General features: G+C 41.7%; 1 protein-coding gene across 2 annotated transcripts in view; it reads left to right on the top strand.

The window, feature by feature from the left end:
- The window catches only part of LOC139570722 (adhesion G protein-coupled receptor A3-like), a 266,327-nt gene that overhangs the window by 204,286 nt on the left and 43,768 nt on the right, over positions 1-18,273 (top strand). For both annotated transcript variants that reach the window (XM_071392854.1, XM_071392853.1), the window contains exon 15: positions 16,918-17,045. In XM_071392854.1, the coding sequence (XP_071248955.1) occupies positions 16,918-17,045 (128 nt within the window). The remainder of the gene's footprint in view (positions 1-16,917; positions 17,046-18,273) is intronic.

The following is an 18,273-nucleotide window of genomic DNA, read 5'->3' as shown; positions in this document are numbered from 1 at the left end:
CCGCCTCATCATAGCACAGCTCTACCAGACCCGGCCCATCACAGCTCTACCAGACCAGGCCCACCTCAATTCAGCCCAGCTCGACCACTTCCTTAGGGTCTGGCAAAACAAAACACAAAACATCAGCCTACATATTCTGAGAGTTTGGAGCTTCGAAAGCCACATTGCCCTCCACACCACTCTTCTCAATTACCCCCACAACCTCTCTCCAAGGCTTGTTTTGGTTACCCTCCCTACTCCCATCCCCAGGACAGGCCTGGAACGCTCCTACTCCCCATGGCAGCCCCAACCCTGCAACAGGAGCCACACCAAAACCTCCTGTGCACACCAAGAATGGAGCATTGGCAACCACCCTGGGCCCCTACAGCAGCTTCACTCCTTTGGAAGGAACTTCATCCGGGTGGACTGAGCTCTGCCAAGACTGCTCTCCCAGTTCTCACCCCTGTATCCAGTGACTTGAGGGAGGTGTGTCAAATGCTCAGTCTGCTCTACTCTCACGTGGTTGGCAAGGGACCTTGGCAAAGTCTCATCTCACTCAACAAATAGCTGCAGATGACCCTATGCCTGTTCGCTGTTATGGGAATGAGCTTAATAACCCCTCTGACTTTAAATCTCGTAGGGGGCTTGGACTAATGCACCTAAATGTGCGAAGTATGATTCAAAAATGGACACAATTGACTTTTGGGTACAGGACTTGTGTTCTGACATTCTGGTTCTCCCAGAAACATGGTTCTGTCTCTGATAAAGACCTCAAAGTAAATTATTATTACGTATTTAGATGTGACAGATTACAGAAAGGGGTGCTAATATATGTACAATCGAATTTCATGGCATCCCAATCTTTCAATATTTCTGTTCCCAAGAGTTTTGAGCTCCTGGTTGAAGATGTCCATAAACCAGAATACACATTAATTTGTTGCTGGGATTTACTGCCTTCCTGCTGCCATGTCGGATGCTATTGATGCTATATATGAGTGTTCAACACCTTTTCGGTCGTCGGAGTTGGTCATTTTAGGGGGTTTGAATCTGGATTGGCTATCCCAGGCCTCCGATCAATTTAAGAGTATATGCATTGATTTTAATATGACTCAATTGATCTCAAAACCCACACGGATAACGACTGCCTCGCCTGGTTCACCAACTACTTCTCAGACAGAGTTCAGTGTGTCAAATCAGAGGGCCTGTTGTCCGGGCCTCTGGCAGTCTCTATGGGGGTGCCATAGGGTTCAATTCTCGGGCCGAATCTTTTCTCTGTATACATCAATGATGTCGCTCTTGCTGCTGGTGATTCTCTGATCCACCTCTACACAGACGACACCATTCTGTATACTTCTGGCCCTTCTTTGGACACTGTGTTAACAAACCTCCAGACGAGCTTTAATGCCATACAACTCTCCTTCCGTGACCTCCTACTGCTCTTAAACGCAAGTAAAACTAAATGCATGCTCTTCAACTGATCGCTGCCCGCATCTGCCCGCCCGTCCAGCATCACTACTCTGGACGGTTCTGACTTAGAATATGTGGACTCTGTAAACTCTCCTTCCAGACTCACATTAAGCATCTCCAATCCAAAATTAAATCTAGAATTGGCTTCCTATTTCGCAAACAAAGCATCCTTCACTCATGCTGCCAAACATACCCTCTTAAAACTGACTATCCTGCCGATCCTTGACTTCGGCGATGTCATTTTTACAAAAGAGCCTCCAACACTCTACTCAGCAAATTGGATGCAGTCTATCACAGTGCCATCCATTTTGTCACCAAAGCCCCATATACTACCCACCACTGCGACCTGTATGCTCTCGTTGGCTGGCCCTCGCTTCATATTCGTCACCAAACCCACTGGCTCCAGGTCATCTATAAGTCTTTGCTAGGTAAAGCCCCGCCTTATCTCAGCTCACTGGTCACCATAGCAGCACCCACCCGTAGCACGCGCTCCAGCAGGTATATTTCACTGGTCACCCCCAAAGCCAATTCCTACTTTGGCCGCCTTTCCTTCCAGTTTTCTGCTGCCAATGACTGGAACGAATTGCAAAAATCACTGAAACTGGAGACCCATATCTCCCTCACTAACTTTAAGCACCAGCTGTTAGAGCAGCTCACAGATCACTGCACCTGTACATAGCCCATCTATAAATAGCCCATCCAACTACCTCATCCCCATACTATCACGCCCTGACCTTAGAGAGCCTTTGTATGTCTCTATTTGGTTTGGTCAGGGTGTGATTTGGGGTGGATGTCCCTGGTTCTGTCCCTGGTTCTCAACCAGGGACAGCTGTCTATCGTTGTCTCTGATTGGGAACCATACTTAGGTATCCCTTTACCCTCCTTTCAGTGTGGGAAGTTAACTTTGTTTGTGGCACATAGCCCTTAAGCTTCACGGTTGTTTTGTATTGTTTATTGTTTTTGTCGGCGCCATTTCTAATAAAAGGAATATGTACGCTCACCACGCTGCGCTTTGGTCCACTTCTTCTGACGGCCGTGAAACATACTGTAATTTCTTTTTGTTGCTCCTTTGCACCCCAGTATCTCTACTTGCACATTCTTCTTCTGCACATCTATCACTCCAGTGTTTAATTGCCAAATTGTAATTATTTTGCCACTATGACCTATTTATTGCCTTACCTCCCTTATCTTACCTCATTTGCACACACTGTATATAGACCTTTTCTCTATTGTGTTATTGACTGTATGTTTGTTTATTCCATGTGTAACTCGGTGTTGTTGTTTGTGTCGCACTGCTTTGCTTTATCTTGGCCAGGTTGCAGTTGTAAATGAGAACTTGTTCTCAACTAGCCTACCTGGTTAAATAAAGGTGAAATAAAAAATAAATGTGAAAAACCCTGTTGATTGATTTACTTGATTGATTTAATTCTTACTAATAACCCCCATAAATATTTGTCTAGTCGAGTATTTGCATATGATCTCAGTGATCATTGTCCCATAGTATGTATTAGAGATACGAAACAGCAAAATACCTATCCTTGTTTAATTAAGAAGATACATTTTAAAAAGTTTTACGCTCCAGGATTTTTACATGACATGTTCTACTCTGAAAATCTCTCCAAATGTATTCCCCTGGCAGATAAACACACCCTTTTAAACAATTCAGAGTCAAAGATGGATCGAACCCTTGGTTTTCTTCAGAATTATCTGAGCTCATTCAGAGGAGAAATCAGGCCCGGACCAAAGCAAGGAAAACTGACTCTGTAGTGGACTGTCAATCTTTCAGACAATTGAGAAACAGATGTACTGTTCTCGATTAAGAAAGCTAAATCAAGCTACTTTTTAATCTCTGACTCTGCTGGTGGTACTTCAACATTTGGGAAAATAGTAAATCCACTGAAGTGTACAAATTCTTCTTCTTCCCTGCCTAAGCAAGTTCTATCTGACTCTGGCATTATAACTTAGATGAATGGGGTTAAGTGATGCTTAATCATACCTTGATCTCTGCAGGCTTTTTATTTCAGAGAAACGGTGGTGTAGTTGACCCTGGTCAGTCAATCGACTGCTCGTCCCTCTGCCAGCCTCTAGCTAACTCGACGGTTAACCTGTCAACTTCTAGTGAATCTTTGTTTGCATTTCAACAATTTACTCTCGTGCTTAAGATTTATGTAAAAAAAAATACTGGAGCTGATATGCTTGATCCATTTTTGCTGCAGCTCTCTGCCCCACTGATTGCTGAATCATTAACCCATATTTTAACCTGATGATTATATGTGGTACTATCCCCAAGGTTTGGAAGAGGGACCATGTACTCCCCTTTTACAAAGGGGTGACCCTTGTGACCTACACTACCGTTCAAAAGTTTGGGGTCACTTAGAAATGTCCTTGTTTTTGAAAGAAAATCACATTTTTTGTCCATTAGAATAACATAAAATTGATCAGAAATACAGTGTAGACATTGTTAATGTTGTAAATGACTATTGTAGCTGGAAATGGCTGATTCTTTTAATGGAATATCTACATAGGCGTACAGAGGCCCATTATCAGCAACCCTTACTCCTGTGTTCCAATGACACGTTGTGTTAGCTAATCCAAGTTTATCATTTTAAACAGCTAATTGATCATTAGAAAACTCTTTTGCAATTATGTTAGCACAGCTGAAAACTTGTACTGATTGAAGAAGCAATAAAACTGGCCTTCTTTAGACTAGTTGAGTATCTGGAGCATCAGCATTTGTTTGTTCGATTACAGGCTCAAAATGGCCAGAAACATCTATTCTTGTTCTGAGAAATTAAGGCTATTATGCGAGAAATTGCCAAGAAACTGAAGATCTCGTACAACGCTGTGTACTACTCCGTTCACAGAACAGCGCAAACTGGCTCTAACCAGAATAGAAAGAGGAGTGGGATGCTCCGGTGCACAACTGAGCAAGGGGACAAGTGCATTAGAGTGTCTAGTTTGAGAAAGAGATGCCTCACAAGTTCTCAACTGGCAGCTTCATTAAATAGTACCCGCAAAACACCAGTCTCAACTTCAACAGTGAAGAGGTGACTCCAGGATGCTGGCCTTCTAGGCAGAGTTCCTCTGTCCAGTGTCTGTGTTCTTTTGCCCATCTTAATTTTTTCTCTTTATTGGCCAGTATGAGATATGGCTTTTTCTTTGCAACTTTTTTTTGCAATTAAAAAACAAAGACATTTCTTACTGACACCAAACTTTTGAACGGTAGTGTATATAATTACCTGGCTATTTCTAAACTTTCTGCATGTAACTGGAAAAATAATTACTTGAAAGATAGATCTCAATGTATTTCTACTTATGATGTTAAATCAGGTTTCCTGGATATTAGAAAAGGTGTCCCGCCGGGGTTGATTCTGGGTCCTGAACCTTTTAGTGTTTACATTAACAATATCGACTTATAAATTAAGATGACGATACTGTTGTGTATGCTATTGCCCCCACGGTTGACCAGGCTCTATCTGAACTAAAGTTTGCCTTCATTGTATTACAGAAAAACTTTATTGACCTTAAATGAGTACTGAATGCAGGTAAAACTAAGTATATGTTGTTCTCTAGAGTGCATAAAAATATGTCTGATTTAAGCATATGTACTTTGGATGGTATCCATATTGATTGTGTCCGTGCTTACAAATATCTGGTCATCTGGATAGATGAAAATCTGTCTTTTAAAAAGCATATTGTTGAGTTAGTTAAGAAGCTGAGAATAAAAATGGGCTTCTTCTATAGAAATAGGTCCTGCCTTTCACTAAATAGTAGAAAGCAGATTATTCAGTTGATGTTTCTATCGGCCCTAGATTTTGGCGACATCATATATACTGTACCATGTTTTTCTTTTTCCTTGGATTTTGTATTTACCATTTGATGTATGTATTTTCTGTTTTATGTAATTCAAGACTCATCTGAAAAAAGAGACCATTGTCTCAGTATGACTCCCTGATAAAATAAAGGTTAAATAAAAAATAAGATGCATAGACTCACTCTGTGCAATAGTAGTGTTTTTTGAATGACTACCTCATCATTGTACCCCACACATACAATTATCTGTAAGGTCCTGCAGTTGAGCAGTACATTTCAACTACAGATTCAACCACAAAGACAATGCCTTGCAAAGTGTGGTAACAAAAATAACTTTAGGTGCAGAATACAAAGTGCTATCTTGGGGGCTAATCCAACACAACACATCACTGAGTACCACTCCATATTTTCAACCATGGTGGTGGCTGCATTATGTTATGGGTAGGCTTGTCATTGGCGAGGACTAAGTATTTTTTTAAAGATTAAATGAAACGGAATAGGCAATTTTGCACAGGCAAAATCCTAGAGGAAAAGCTGGTTCAGTCTGCTTTCCAATGGACACTGAAAGATATATTCACCTTTCAGCAGGGCAATAACATAAAACAAATATACACTGGAGTTGCTTACCAAGACGACATTGAATGTTCCTGAGTGTCCGAGTTACAGTTTTGACTTAAATCAGCATGAAAATCTATGACAAGACTAGAAATTGGCTGTCTAGCAATGATCAACAACCAACTTGACAAAGCTTGAAGAATATATTTTTTTTAAATAATGTGCAAATATTGTACAATACAGGTGTACCAAGCTCTTAGAGACTTACCCAGAAAAACTCACAACTGTAATCGCTCCTGAAGGTGATTCTAACATGTAAGGTGTGTGAATACTTATTTAAATTAGTTTTCTGCATTTAATTTTCAATAAATTTGCAAACATTTCTAAAAACATGTTTTCACTTTCACTTGTCATTATGGTTTATTATACAATAGGTGGGTCTAATCTTGAATGCTGATTGGTTAAAACCACATTACAGCCGGTATCTATTCCACAAGTTACCACCCGCTAAATCTATGACGTTAAAATCTGACTGCACAATCCACTGTCTCATCAGCCCAACCAAGCCATTTATAAACTTGATCTCCGCTATAAAAAGCATCTAGACATTATCTCACATTTCTTTTAGACTAACATTTAGTTTTCAACAGTTGAGATTTGTATAAACCTTGCTGTCTGTCTCTCCAACATTTGCAACATTGTATCAATATTAAAATTCGATCTCCAGCTGTTCCATAGTAATGAACTTGTCGGGAAGTGACAGACAGGTAGGCAGCGTTTCTCAGCCAGTCGAAACTATGAATCAGCTCGCATCATTTTTATGGATATATATATAAAGAAATGTCATTGAAAAAAGGTCAAATGAAACAAAGTGCTGCTACTTTGCAGTCTTTCCAGCTTCAGTTTGAAGTGATTGCGTTAGCTATGTTGTTGGCTAGCTCCTCTGAACAACAGTGTCCTGAAAAGTGAGCACATTTTCTCGTGCCTCATTAGCTCATTGTTATCGATGTATCCAAATAAATGTCACTAGAAAACAGCTTAAACAAATGCAAAACGTGGCTATTTTGCTGTTATTCTGGCTTAGCTTTTTTTTGTTGACATGTAAGTTAGCCATAGTTGGCTAGCTAGCAAGAAAGGGATAAGAACGTTTCCAGCCAGTATGACAATGGAACATTTAGAACGAACAACTGGGTCGCATCCATAGATACAGAACAAAAACACTGAACGACTGGGTTACATCTCTAGCAACCGAACCAATAGAACGAACGACCAGCCGGCTTGGGTAGCAACCCTAGATTTGTGTCGGGACTATATCTTGTGGAAGGATGAAGTAGTATGACTAAATTCATCAAAATAACGTTTTTAATTGAAATATGTAATGAATATGTTGTTGACTGAATATGTTGTTTAACCCATTGTATAAAGTATAAAAGTGATAATGTCCTTGAAGCCGGCTTCTCAGGCATTATCACTTAATTGTGTGTTGATGAGTGGGGAAAAAAGTTGATTGAATCCATTTTGGATTCAGGATGTAACACAATAAAATGTGGAAGAAGTCAAGGTGTATGAATACTTTCTGAAGGCATTGTTAGCTTTCGGTTTCATTAAATTATTGTCACCGGGGCCCACCAGTGTAAGTGCAAAACTGCTTGCCGTACACTGTACTGCATGATTGTGCACATGGATTGGATTGTGGGTTTACTAACGCGTTAGTTCTAGTTTGTTGACTATAACTTTAATATGGTGACAACAAAGTATGCTGTGTAGCCGTTATCGGTTACGGTATTAAGGTTTGGCTTGGATGTTTTTGCGCCTGGTCACAGACAGCTGTTGTGTTGTGCACACCAGCGAAAGGAAAATGTGAGAGGAGGAGAGCACGTAGATGCGAGAAGAAATTTTAAGAATTAAAGTAAACTGTGTTTGTGGGTGATCAGGGGTATATTATTTTATCAGATTCTGTTGCGAAACGTTTCTTTAATGGAAACCTACCTGATTAGGGGAGGGACCTACCTGAATTTGTCCAATAGAACATTTTGTTTTAGTTGCAAAATGTTCCATTAATGATTACACCCCAGATCAGCTAGATGCAGGCAAGAGTGTGCAGGGTGGTATTGAATGTGTCACTGTCTGTCATCTTCATTACTCCAATTTGTCTCTAGACCTATGCACCTACGTTATAAACTTTCATTTGTAGGCTAGGTTGTAGCTCTCTACCTTACTCTTGTCTTTGTGTGAGACCCTAAATAAATGACAGGAACAAGCTGATTTCATGTCATTGATATATAACAGGAAGAGGAGGGACCTCTTAAACACTCCTTTGTGGCACTCCACAGCTGACAAGGTGCCATTGACATCAACCCTCTGATACCTTCCTGACTGATATGACTTGAGCTACTTTACTGCCACGCTGCTAAAAACCTAGGGTGCTTAGCTTTTAGAGTAGTATCTGGTGGTCTACTGTAGTGGTTCCCAAACTGTGGGACGTGTGGTGTCCCTCCATCCCCCCAATAAAAAAAAACACACATATACTTGGCACACATTTATTTTGGGAGTTTCTCCCATTCTTCTCTGCAGATCCTCTCAAGCTCTGTCAGGTTGGATGGGGGAGCATTGCTGCATAGCTATTTTCGGGTTCAAGTACGGACTCTGGCTGGGCCACTCAAGGACATTCAGAGACTTGTCCCGAAGCCACCCCTGCATTGTCTCGGCTGTGTGCTTAGGGTTGTTGTCCTGTTGGAAGGTGAACCTTCGCCACCAATCTGAGGTCCTGAGCGCTCTGGAACTTGTTTTTATCAAGGATCTCTCTGTACACACGGTCCTGTGTGGCTCAGTTGGTAGAGCATGGCGCTTGCAACGCCAGGGTTGTGGGTTCATTCCCCACGGGGGGACCAGGATGAATATGTATGAACTTTCCAATTTAAGTCGCTCTGGATAAGAGCGTCTGCTAAATGACTTAAATGTAAATGTACTTTGCTCCATTCATATTTCCCTCGATCCTGACTGGTCTCCCAGTCCGTGCCTCTGAAAAACATCCCCACAGCATGATGCTGCCACCACCATGCTTCACCGTAGGGATGGTGCCAGGTTTCCTCCAGATGTATCGCTTGGCATTCAGGCCAAAGAGTTCAATCTTGGTTTCATCAGGCCAGAGAATCTTGTTTTTCATGGTCTGAGAGTCCTTTAGGTGCCTTTTGACAAACCCCAAGTGGGCTTTCATGTGCCTTTTACTGAGAAGTGGCCTCCGTCTGGCCAATCTACCATAAAGACCTGATTGGTGGAGTGCTGCAGAGATGGTTGTCCTTCTGGAAGATACTCCCATCTCCACAGAGGAACTCTGTATCTCAGTCAGAGTGACCATCGGGTTCTTGGTCACCTCTCTGACCAAGGCCCTTCTCCCCCGATTGCTCAGTTTGGACGGGCGGCCAGCTCTAGGAAGAATCTTGGTGGTTCCAAACTTTTTCCATTTAAGAATGATGGAGTTCACTGGGTTCTTGGCTACCTTCAATGCTGCAGAAATGTTTTGTACCCTTCCCCAGATCATGGCTTGGTTTTTGCTCTGACATGCACTGTCAACTGTGGGACCTTTTATATAGACAGGTGTTTGCCTTTCCATATCACGTCCAATCAATATCATTTACTACAGGTGGACTCCAATCAAGTTGTAGAATACCCCAAAGTGAAAATAGGTTTTTAGAAATTTTTCCAAATGTATTAAGAATAAAAAACAGAAATACCTTATTTACATAAGTATTCAGACCCTTGCATCCTTTTCCGTTGATCAACCCTGAGATGTTTCTACAACTTTATTGGAGTACAGCTGTGGTAAATTCAGAATGGGACCAAACAAATAAGAATATAATATGTTTCTAAACCCTTCTACATTAATTTGGATGATGCCACGATTACGGATAGTCCTGAATGAATCGTGAATAATGTTAAAGTTACAGACGTACAAATATCATACCCCCAAGACATGCTAAGCGCTCACCATTAGAATAACAGGGGAGGTTAGCGGTTGATATTTAAGTGATAATGCCCGAGAAGCCGGTGTTTGGACGATATATTGGCAATTTATCCTCCAAACACTGGCTTCTCAGGCATTATCACTTTTATACAACGGGTTACAAACATATTCAAATAATACTTGATATATTTTCATTAAAAACGTTGTTTTGATTAATTATATAGTCCCGATACAAATCTAGGGTTGCTACCCAAGTCGGCTGGTCGTTCGTTCTATCGGTTCGGTTGTGTTGGTCAATTTCTGATCAGTTCAATATAGTTATCAAACATACATTAGTAATGGAAAGATTAATTATATAGTCCCGATACAAATCTAGGGTTGCTACCCAAGTCGGCTGGTCGTTCGTTCTATCGGTTCGGTTGTGTTGGTCAATTTCTGATCAGTTCAATATAGTTATCAAACATACATTAGTAATGGAAAGGAAACAGAGACTCTTTGTTTAAGTATTAAAAATTCTCCTTTTCTAATACAATTGTAGGCAGAAGTTGGTACCGAGTACAGTATATGATACCTCTCCCCAGGTTCTGCAAAATGTTTAAGACATCCTGTAACTCATATAGCCTCTCCCAGCCCTCCTTGCGTGTGTTTCCATGGCAACAACATTTTAATAAATCTAACCTCCCCCTGACAGCAGCAACCATCTTGTCAGCAATTAAAAGCTCAGAAATGGGTTTGACCGAAACTTGACCTTCCATCACAAGTATAGGGTCATAACAAGGTGAACGAGTCCAAGCATCTTTTGACAGGTGGCTGTTTTTATCAGGCCTGCGGCAGCCTTGTGTTCTCAGGAAACCAGTTGTATTCTCAGAACCTCAGATAGCCAGGTGTGGCCCAGACAGGATGATTATGAACGTAGGTGGTTTCCACCTTCTGATAGTGTCTGAAGGGCACAACACTCAAAACAGGTGTTAACACACACACACACACACACACACACACACACACACACACACACACACACACACACACACACACACACACACACACACACACACACACACACAGAGGTCTCAGGACCTTACAGTTTATCATAACACAATTTATTAACCCTTTAAAAGGTATGATGCGTTGGTTTAACCCCTTCAGTTGCAAGAGATGCAACCCAGTTGTTCAGTCTTTTTGTTCTGTATCAATGGACGCGACCCAGTGGTTCGTTCTAAATGTTCCATTGCCATACTCGCTGGCAATGTTCTTATCCATTGCTTGCTAGCTAGCCAACTACGGCAAACTTACAGTCACCTCAAAAAGTGCAGCCAGAATAACAGCAAAGTAGCTGAATTTGCATTTGTTTAGCTGTTTTCTAATGACATTTATTTGGATACATCCTGAACAATGAGCTAATGAGGTACGATTTTGCCTGGCATAGAAAATGTGCTCACTTGTCAGGACACTGTTGTTCAGAGGAGCTAGCCAACAGCACAGCTAACACAATCACTTCAAACTGAAGCTGGAAAGACTGCAAACTAGCTGCACTTTCTTTCGTTTTACCTTTATTCAATGACATTTCTTTGTATATATCCATAAAAATGATGCCAGCTGATTCATGATTTCGACTGGCTGAGAAACGCTGCCTGTCTGTCTCGTCCTGACACGTTCATTACTATGGGACAGCTGGAGTTGAATATTGAAACAATGTTGCAAATTTCGGAGAGACAGACAGCAAGGTTGATACAAATCTCCGCTGTTGAAAACGAAATGTTAGTCTAAAAGAAATGTGAGAAGGTCTAGATGCTTTTTATAGCGGAGATCAAATTTATAAATTGCTTGGCTGGGCTGATGAGACAGTGGATTGCACAGTCAGATGGAACAGAGTAAATATCCATTTTAACGTCATAGATTTAGCCGGTGGTAACTTGTGGAATAGACACCGGCTGGAATGCGGTTTTAACCAATCAGCATTCAGGTTTAGACCCCGCCCCCCGTTGTATAATTGTGCATATGTAACTTTCTCACTGGAACAGAGTAAATATCAATTTTAACGTCATAGATTTAGCCGGTGGTAACTTGTGGAATAGACACCGGCTGGAATGCGGTTTTAACCAATCAGCATTCAGGTTTAGACCCCGCCCCCCGTTGTATAATTGTGCATATGTAACTTTCTCACTCATCGTTATTCATTATTCATTCAGGACTATCCATAATCATGGTATCATCCACATTAATTTAGAAGTGTTTAGAAACATGTTCAATTATTAAAGTGGAACTGAAATCGTTTTAACAACTTTGCAGAAATGAAACAAACAGTTCATGTTACAAAATCAACTTCATAAGAGGTTTTAAAAATAGGTTATATTTGACTCAACATTCCATGACGTACAGTAAGGCATTTTTGGCAGAATAGGTGGATACAGTTCAATGCATGATTAATAGAATTCACCAATAGATTTCTTGGTAGTCCAAAAAATATTGTTCAATATTATATGACTCAATATTTCGGACAAAAATTGACAAATGTAGCTAAGGCTGTGAAGGCTAGCGTATGTATTTATGTAGCAAGCTAAAAACACTAAGCCTAATGTTAGCTAGATAGCTAGCTAGCTGCATAGAGGATGTCATGTCATTGGAGGAGTGGGTGAGTGATTGAATTTTTCCCCTCATAACGTTTTTTGGTGGCTACACAGCTAGAGATGCAGGTGTCATTGGTTAGCTAGCAAGAAATGTGAATCGCTTTGCTAGCTAGCAAGCTATGCTGAACTCGGAACGACTGTTATCCAGTTAGCATATCTCTCGTGTTCGCAAATTCACGATTGCGCTCTATTCCGATTTCTGAGCACTCTCATCTGGGTGTGCCAGAGAGCAGAATAACTGATGAATTGACAAACGCACAACACCCGCTGCATATGATGGGTGTCAGTAAGCGTAGTCAAAAAAAAGGAATAGTTAGTCACGAATGCTCTAGATAACTTATAAACAGCCTAACCAGCTCTGCTAGGGCGAGTAAAATGGTCAGAGTGAGGTGTTCTCTCATTTGTGTCTGGAAGTAGCTAGCTAGCAAGCTAGGCAACTTTAGCCAGTTAACTAAGGTGCTTGGTTTGTACAAGCATGCATTGGCAGGCAAGCTGCAGAAGGACGAGCAAGCTACTTACTATTCCCCATTGTTTATCAGTGCAATTTTGAAGGCCAGCCAACGAGAAAGGTTTGAGAGGGTTTATCTAATGTTCCTTTGTTAGATTTTAGCTCATCTTGCTCTGGCTAGCATTAGTTGATGATCTTGTTGTTGTTGATGTGCATATAGGGACAGATAGCCTACTTTCTTATGGTTGTTTGATCAACAGGACTGTAAAGTTCCCAAATGTAAGAGAACTTCTGTGGTATTTACATATTTGCAGAAATCCATTCAGGTGTATTTTGTGACTTTTGTAGATTGCTTCCAATGATCAGAAGTCGCGCTGTTGCAACTGCCTGTAAACACACAGTCCAGTTCAAAATGAATGATGGCAGGCCCGTGTGGCAAATGGCTTGTTTGCATAAAGGCCTACTGTAGCTCTGATTGGCTATGACGCACTGGTCTGCGTAGACTCCTGTCCTGGACGAGGCAGATGTTTTATTTACCGCAGTGTCAATTAATTGTCTAAACGCATGACTGCTTTCCCACTCTATATTGCTGTAGAATTTCCACAAATGTCTTACTATATGTATACGGAATAAAAATATAAATGCAACATGCAATAATTTTAAAGAATTCATAAGGCCCTAATCTATGGATTTCACATGACTGGGCAGGGGTGCAGCCATGGGTGGGCCTGGGAGGGCCTAGACCCACCCACAGGGGAGGGTCTAGAGTCATTTAACAACATCTTTTTTTTCTACCATGTTATTGACTTGTTTATTGTTTACTCCATGTGTAACTCTGTGTTGTCTGTTCACACTGCTATGCTTTATCTTGGCCAGGTCGCAGTTGCAAATGAGAACTTGTTCTCAACTAGCCTACCTGGTTAAATAAAGGTGAAATAAAAAAATAAAAAATAAAATGGGACCAACACTTTACATGTTGTGTTTATATTTATGAAAATGTGAAGATTACCATTTCTAAGTGCTTGCTTGTCAGAACATTTTAAGAAAAAGTGTCATTGTTCATGGGGGTGTCAGAGGAAAGCCCATAAAATTGTCAGAGACTCCAGTCACCCAAGTTATAGACTGTTTTCTCTGCTATCGCACGATAAGCAGTGCCGGAGTGCCAAGTCTAGGACCAAAAGGCTCCTCAATAGCTTCTACCCCTAAGCCATAAGACAGCTGAACAATTCATAAAATCGCCACCGGACAATTTACATTGACCCCCCCCTTCCTTTTGTACACTCGCTGTTTGTTTGTTACCTATGCATAGTCACTTCGCCCCCACCTACATGTACAGATTACCTCACAGCCTGTACCCCCGCACACTGACTAGATACCGGTGCCCCCTGTATAAAGCCTCATTATTGTTATTCTTATTGTGTTACTTTTATTATTGCTTTTAATTCTATTCTACTTGGTAAATATTTTATTCTTCTTGAACTACACTCTTGGTTAAGGGCTTGTAAGTAAGCATTCCACAGTAAAGTCTACACTTGTTGTATTCGGCGCGTGACAAATACCATTTTATTTGATGATCAGATTTTAATGAGGTTTCATGTTGCTAAAAAGCTGTCAGTTACACTTTAAGTGTTTATAGAAAAATATTATATTCTTATTTACAATAGAAATTACACAATACATTGTTATACCATTCATTTCTATTGTGCATGCTGTGTCTGGGCAACCGAAAGAAAAGCAACTCACAGAATCACATACATTCCGTAATGCTCATTACTAGATGAACAATGGTCCCTCCCCCCCCCAAAAAAATTATGTCACGCAAACAATCCAGTCAACGTGTTCTCCGAATGAACAAAACATACGTAGCGCTCCTGGGGACATGGATAATCAGAATGAATCTCACTCTTAATGTCACATTACTAAAGTAGCAGATGCTCATTGAGAACGTTTCAACATCGAGTTGCATCTCTCCTACATCTCTCCTACATCTGTCCTACACATCTGGAAGCATATGTTGCCCTTTACAGGGCTCACACAGAGCCGTTACTGTGCCGTCACGTTACAATGAGAACACGCACATCATCGTGACAACTACAGTATGTGCGTCATTCTCTGGGAATGGTTTGCTCCTCTTTCAGGGTCATATCCATCAAGAAATCTGAAAGCTAGCTTAGCTCTATTGATTTGACAGCACTGTGATCATCAACTGCACGGGATAGGGGGGTTGGAGCGATGCTTTCACATCCCTTCCATCAAGACACACGAAAGCTAGCGCCATTGATTTGGCTGCACTGTGATCATCACATCAGTTGAACTGAATGGGCACCGCTGCTGAGGTATCTACAGATAGAAGACACATGGTAGTGAACAGGGCTGTCCCCCAGGGCTGTGTGTGTTCATGGCTGTAAGTCTATTCTACACAGTTGTCCTTCTCTATCACAACTTCCCTGACCAGCCATGCAGAATCCTTTCCCTGGGCTCACCCACAGGCTTATTCAGGGGCCTGTAGGGGCCCGTGACCTCTGCTGCCCTGTGTGCTGAGCACTAATAGGCCCAGTCAGGGGAGAGAAGAGCAGGGGAAAGGGAGGGATGGAGGGCTGTGACCAGAGGCTGATCTAGATCTCTTACAGATATGTAACAGTGTGACAGGGAGAGACGACCACTCAGAACATCACCAGCCAGTCTAATGGAGTCTGAACCGAGAGAGGCAGAGGGAGAGCAGGGAAAGAGAGGGAGAGAAAATAGGGATGGAGAGGAAGCTGAAGAGAGGGAGAGAGAAAAAGAGGGCAAAAGAGAGAGAGAGCTAGAGGATGTGTATGTGGAAAGATGGGGAGAGAGTGTGAGAGGGAAAAGAAAAGAGAGGGAACTAGGCAAAAGGTGGAGGGAGGCCGCTGGTTGCAAGTACAACTGCAATTCTCAGCTTTCGTCATGGCAATGTGTAAACGACAGGACCTTTATCTGTCCAGAGGGGTTACGATTACGTAGAAGAGCAAGTTCTCAGGGTCAACGTGTCTCATTGGACATATCACCATCACCATCCTCATCACTGAGGCTATAATGGTAACTGAGACTAGCTCTGACTCTTAGCCCCTGAGCCTTTACACCACATTCAAACATTTACCACTTGACAGGACAACTTACTATCTTCACTGAACCTATCAAAACTACTCGTCAAATACCTTATTGGATTAAACCAGTAGCCTCCTGCTTAGAAAAATCCATGTATACCCAACTAAATCTTTATACACTATCCGTATTCAGTGAGCTCCAAAAGTTGACACATTGCCTGTTGTTTTGGCTCTGTACTCCAGTGCTTTGGATTTGAAATGATACAATGACTATGAAGCTGCAGATGGTCAGCTTTCATTTGAGGGTATTTTCATCCATATCGGGTGAACCGTTTTCTTGTACATTGTTTGTCGACATGGTATGTGAAATATGATACCATATCTGTTTTGTCTGACCCTGATGTCTTTCCCTCTCTCTCTCTTTCTCGATCTCTCCCTCTCTCTCAATTCAATTCAAGGTGCTTCATTGGCATGGAAATCTTAACATTGCCAAAGCAAGTGAAGTAGATAATAAACAAAAGTGAAATAAACAATCATAATGTACAAGTAACATTACACTCACAGAAGTTCCAAAAGAATAGAGACATTTCGAATGTCATTATGTCTATATGCAGTGTTGTAACGATGTGCGAGTTAAAGTACAAAAAGGAAAATAAATAAACATAAATATGGGTTGTATTTACAATGGTGTTTGTTCTTCACTGGTTGCCCTTTTCTTGTGGCCACTTGTCTCAACTTGTCTCTTCTCTCTCTCTCTCTCTCTCTCTCTCTCTCTCTCTCTCTCTCTCTCTCTCTCTCTCTCTCTCTCTCTCTCTCTCTCTCTCTCTCTCTCTCTCTCTCTCTCTCTCCCCTCCATTCTCTCTCCATTCTCTCTCTCTGAATTCAATTCAAGTAACTTTATTGTAATGCAGATTATGCCAAAGCATTGAGTACAATTGCATAGTCGTGTACATTGTTTCTAAGCAATTCATGTTTCTCTCTCTCTTTCTCATTTAGGATCTGAAGAAGGTGCTGTCTTTCCCCCCGTACCCTGGGGAGTTTCTGCACCCGGTCGTGTATGCCTGTACGGCCGTCATGTTGCTTTGCCTCTTCGCCTCCATCATCACTTATATAGTGCACCACAGGTAAAAACCCTTGGATAACTGTGTTTGCGTGTGTGTGTGTGTGTGTGTGTGTGTGTGTGTGTGTGTGTGTGTGTGTGTGTGTGTGTGTGTGTGTGTGTGTGTGTGTGTGTGTGTGTGTGTGTGTGTGTGTGTGTGTTTAGGTCTGTGTTCAGAGGATTTGAAGTGAGTTCTCACCGTTAGTTAACCAACTAAGCTTAGTAAAAACCACACACATCCAGATCCATGTATCCATCACAACACACCACTTCTCCTACTTTTGAGAATTTGTTTTCATTTCCCTCCGTCATGCTTCTGAGCTGTGAGTCAGCCGCTGTGGGCCTGCATGAAGCTCTGCAGTCTGTCTGACTCAGACATCTGAAGCGGACGATTTCTGTGTGTGTCTCTGTGTGAGTTTGGGGGGGATGTGTGTGTGTGTGTGTGTTTGTGTGCGTGTGAGCCAAACACTCCCAATAACCCACTACCGCTTGCCTCAAAGAGATGGCTCAATCTGATATGTCTATAAGATCCTGACCACATCTGGTCACCTCTCTCCGTAGGTCTTTCGAACCCTGAGGGCTGTGCTATCTTTCAGTTCATCTAGTCGTCCTCTACTGATGATCCAGTGTGGTCTCCAGGCAACCTGGATAGCGTGTTATTTTTTTGGGCCTCATTTTCCCTTTGTTAGGCACTCACTAGATCACCAACAATGGAGTTAGTGACTGAAACTTAATGTGATCGATCATTCAGTCCTTTTATACTTTCACTATGCTGAGAATAAAAGACCCCCCCCCCAAAAAAAAGTTATTCAATGTCTCTGAAATGACAGATGAATTAAATTATACATTTTTTTATACTACTTTTGGTTCTGATGGAAAGCAGATGAATAGATAGGCTGTAATGAAGCATGAAGATGTATGAACACATTGTTTTCGGTTGGCATCAGTATGAGGCGACTCTAAGAAAGAGAGAGAAAGAGACATTGACAGGATGAAGGGCTGTAGGGATAGAGGGATTATGAAAACACATGGTATCTGTAGTCTGGGAGGAGTGACGGTGTCAGTGGCTCCATGACTTCAGTCAGGAGACACTTGTTGTCAGAGGAAACAAGTGGTCGTCTCACAGCTGCAGCAGGAGTACAACACTCCAACCGCTTTGCCTCCCTCCATCCCCAAAGGTGTGTCTTCCTTACAGTAGAAATGCTCTAAGGGCCACATTCGGAATTGAGATCCATGCACACCAGTCTCCCTTT

The sequence above is a fragment of the Salvelinus alpinus genome, chromosome 3 (assembly GCF_045679555.1).
Source record: "Salvelinus alpinus chromosome 3, SLU_Salpinus.1, whole genome shotgun sequence".
Classification (NCBI taxonomy): Eukaryota; Metazoa; Chordata; class Actinopteri; order Salmoniformes; family Salmonidae; genus Salvelinus; species Salvelinus alpinus.
This window is presented reverse-complemented; position numbering and strand designations above follow the sequence as displayed.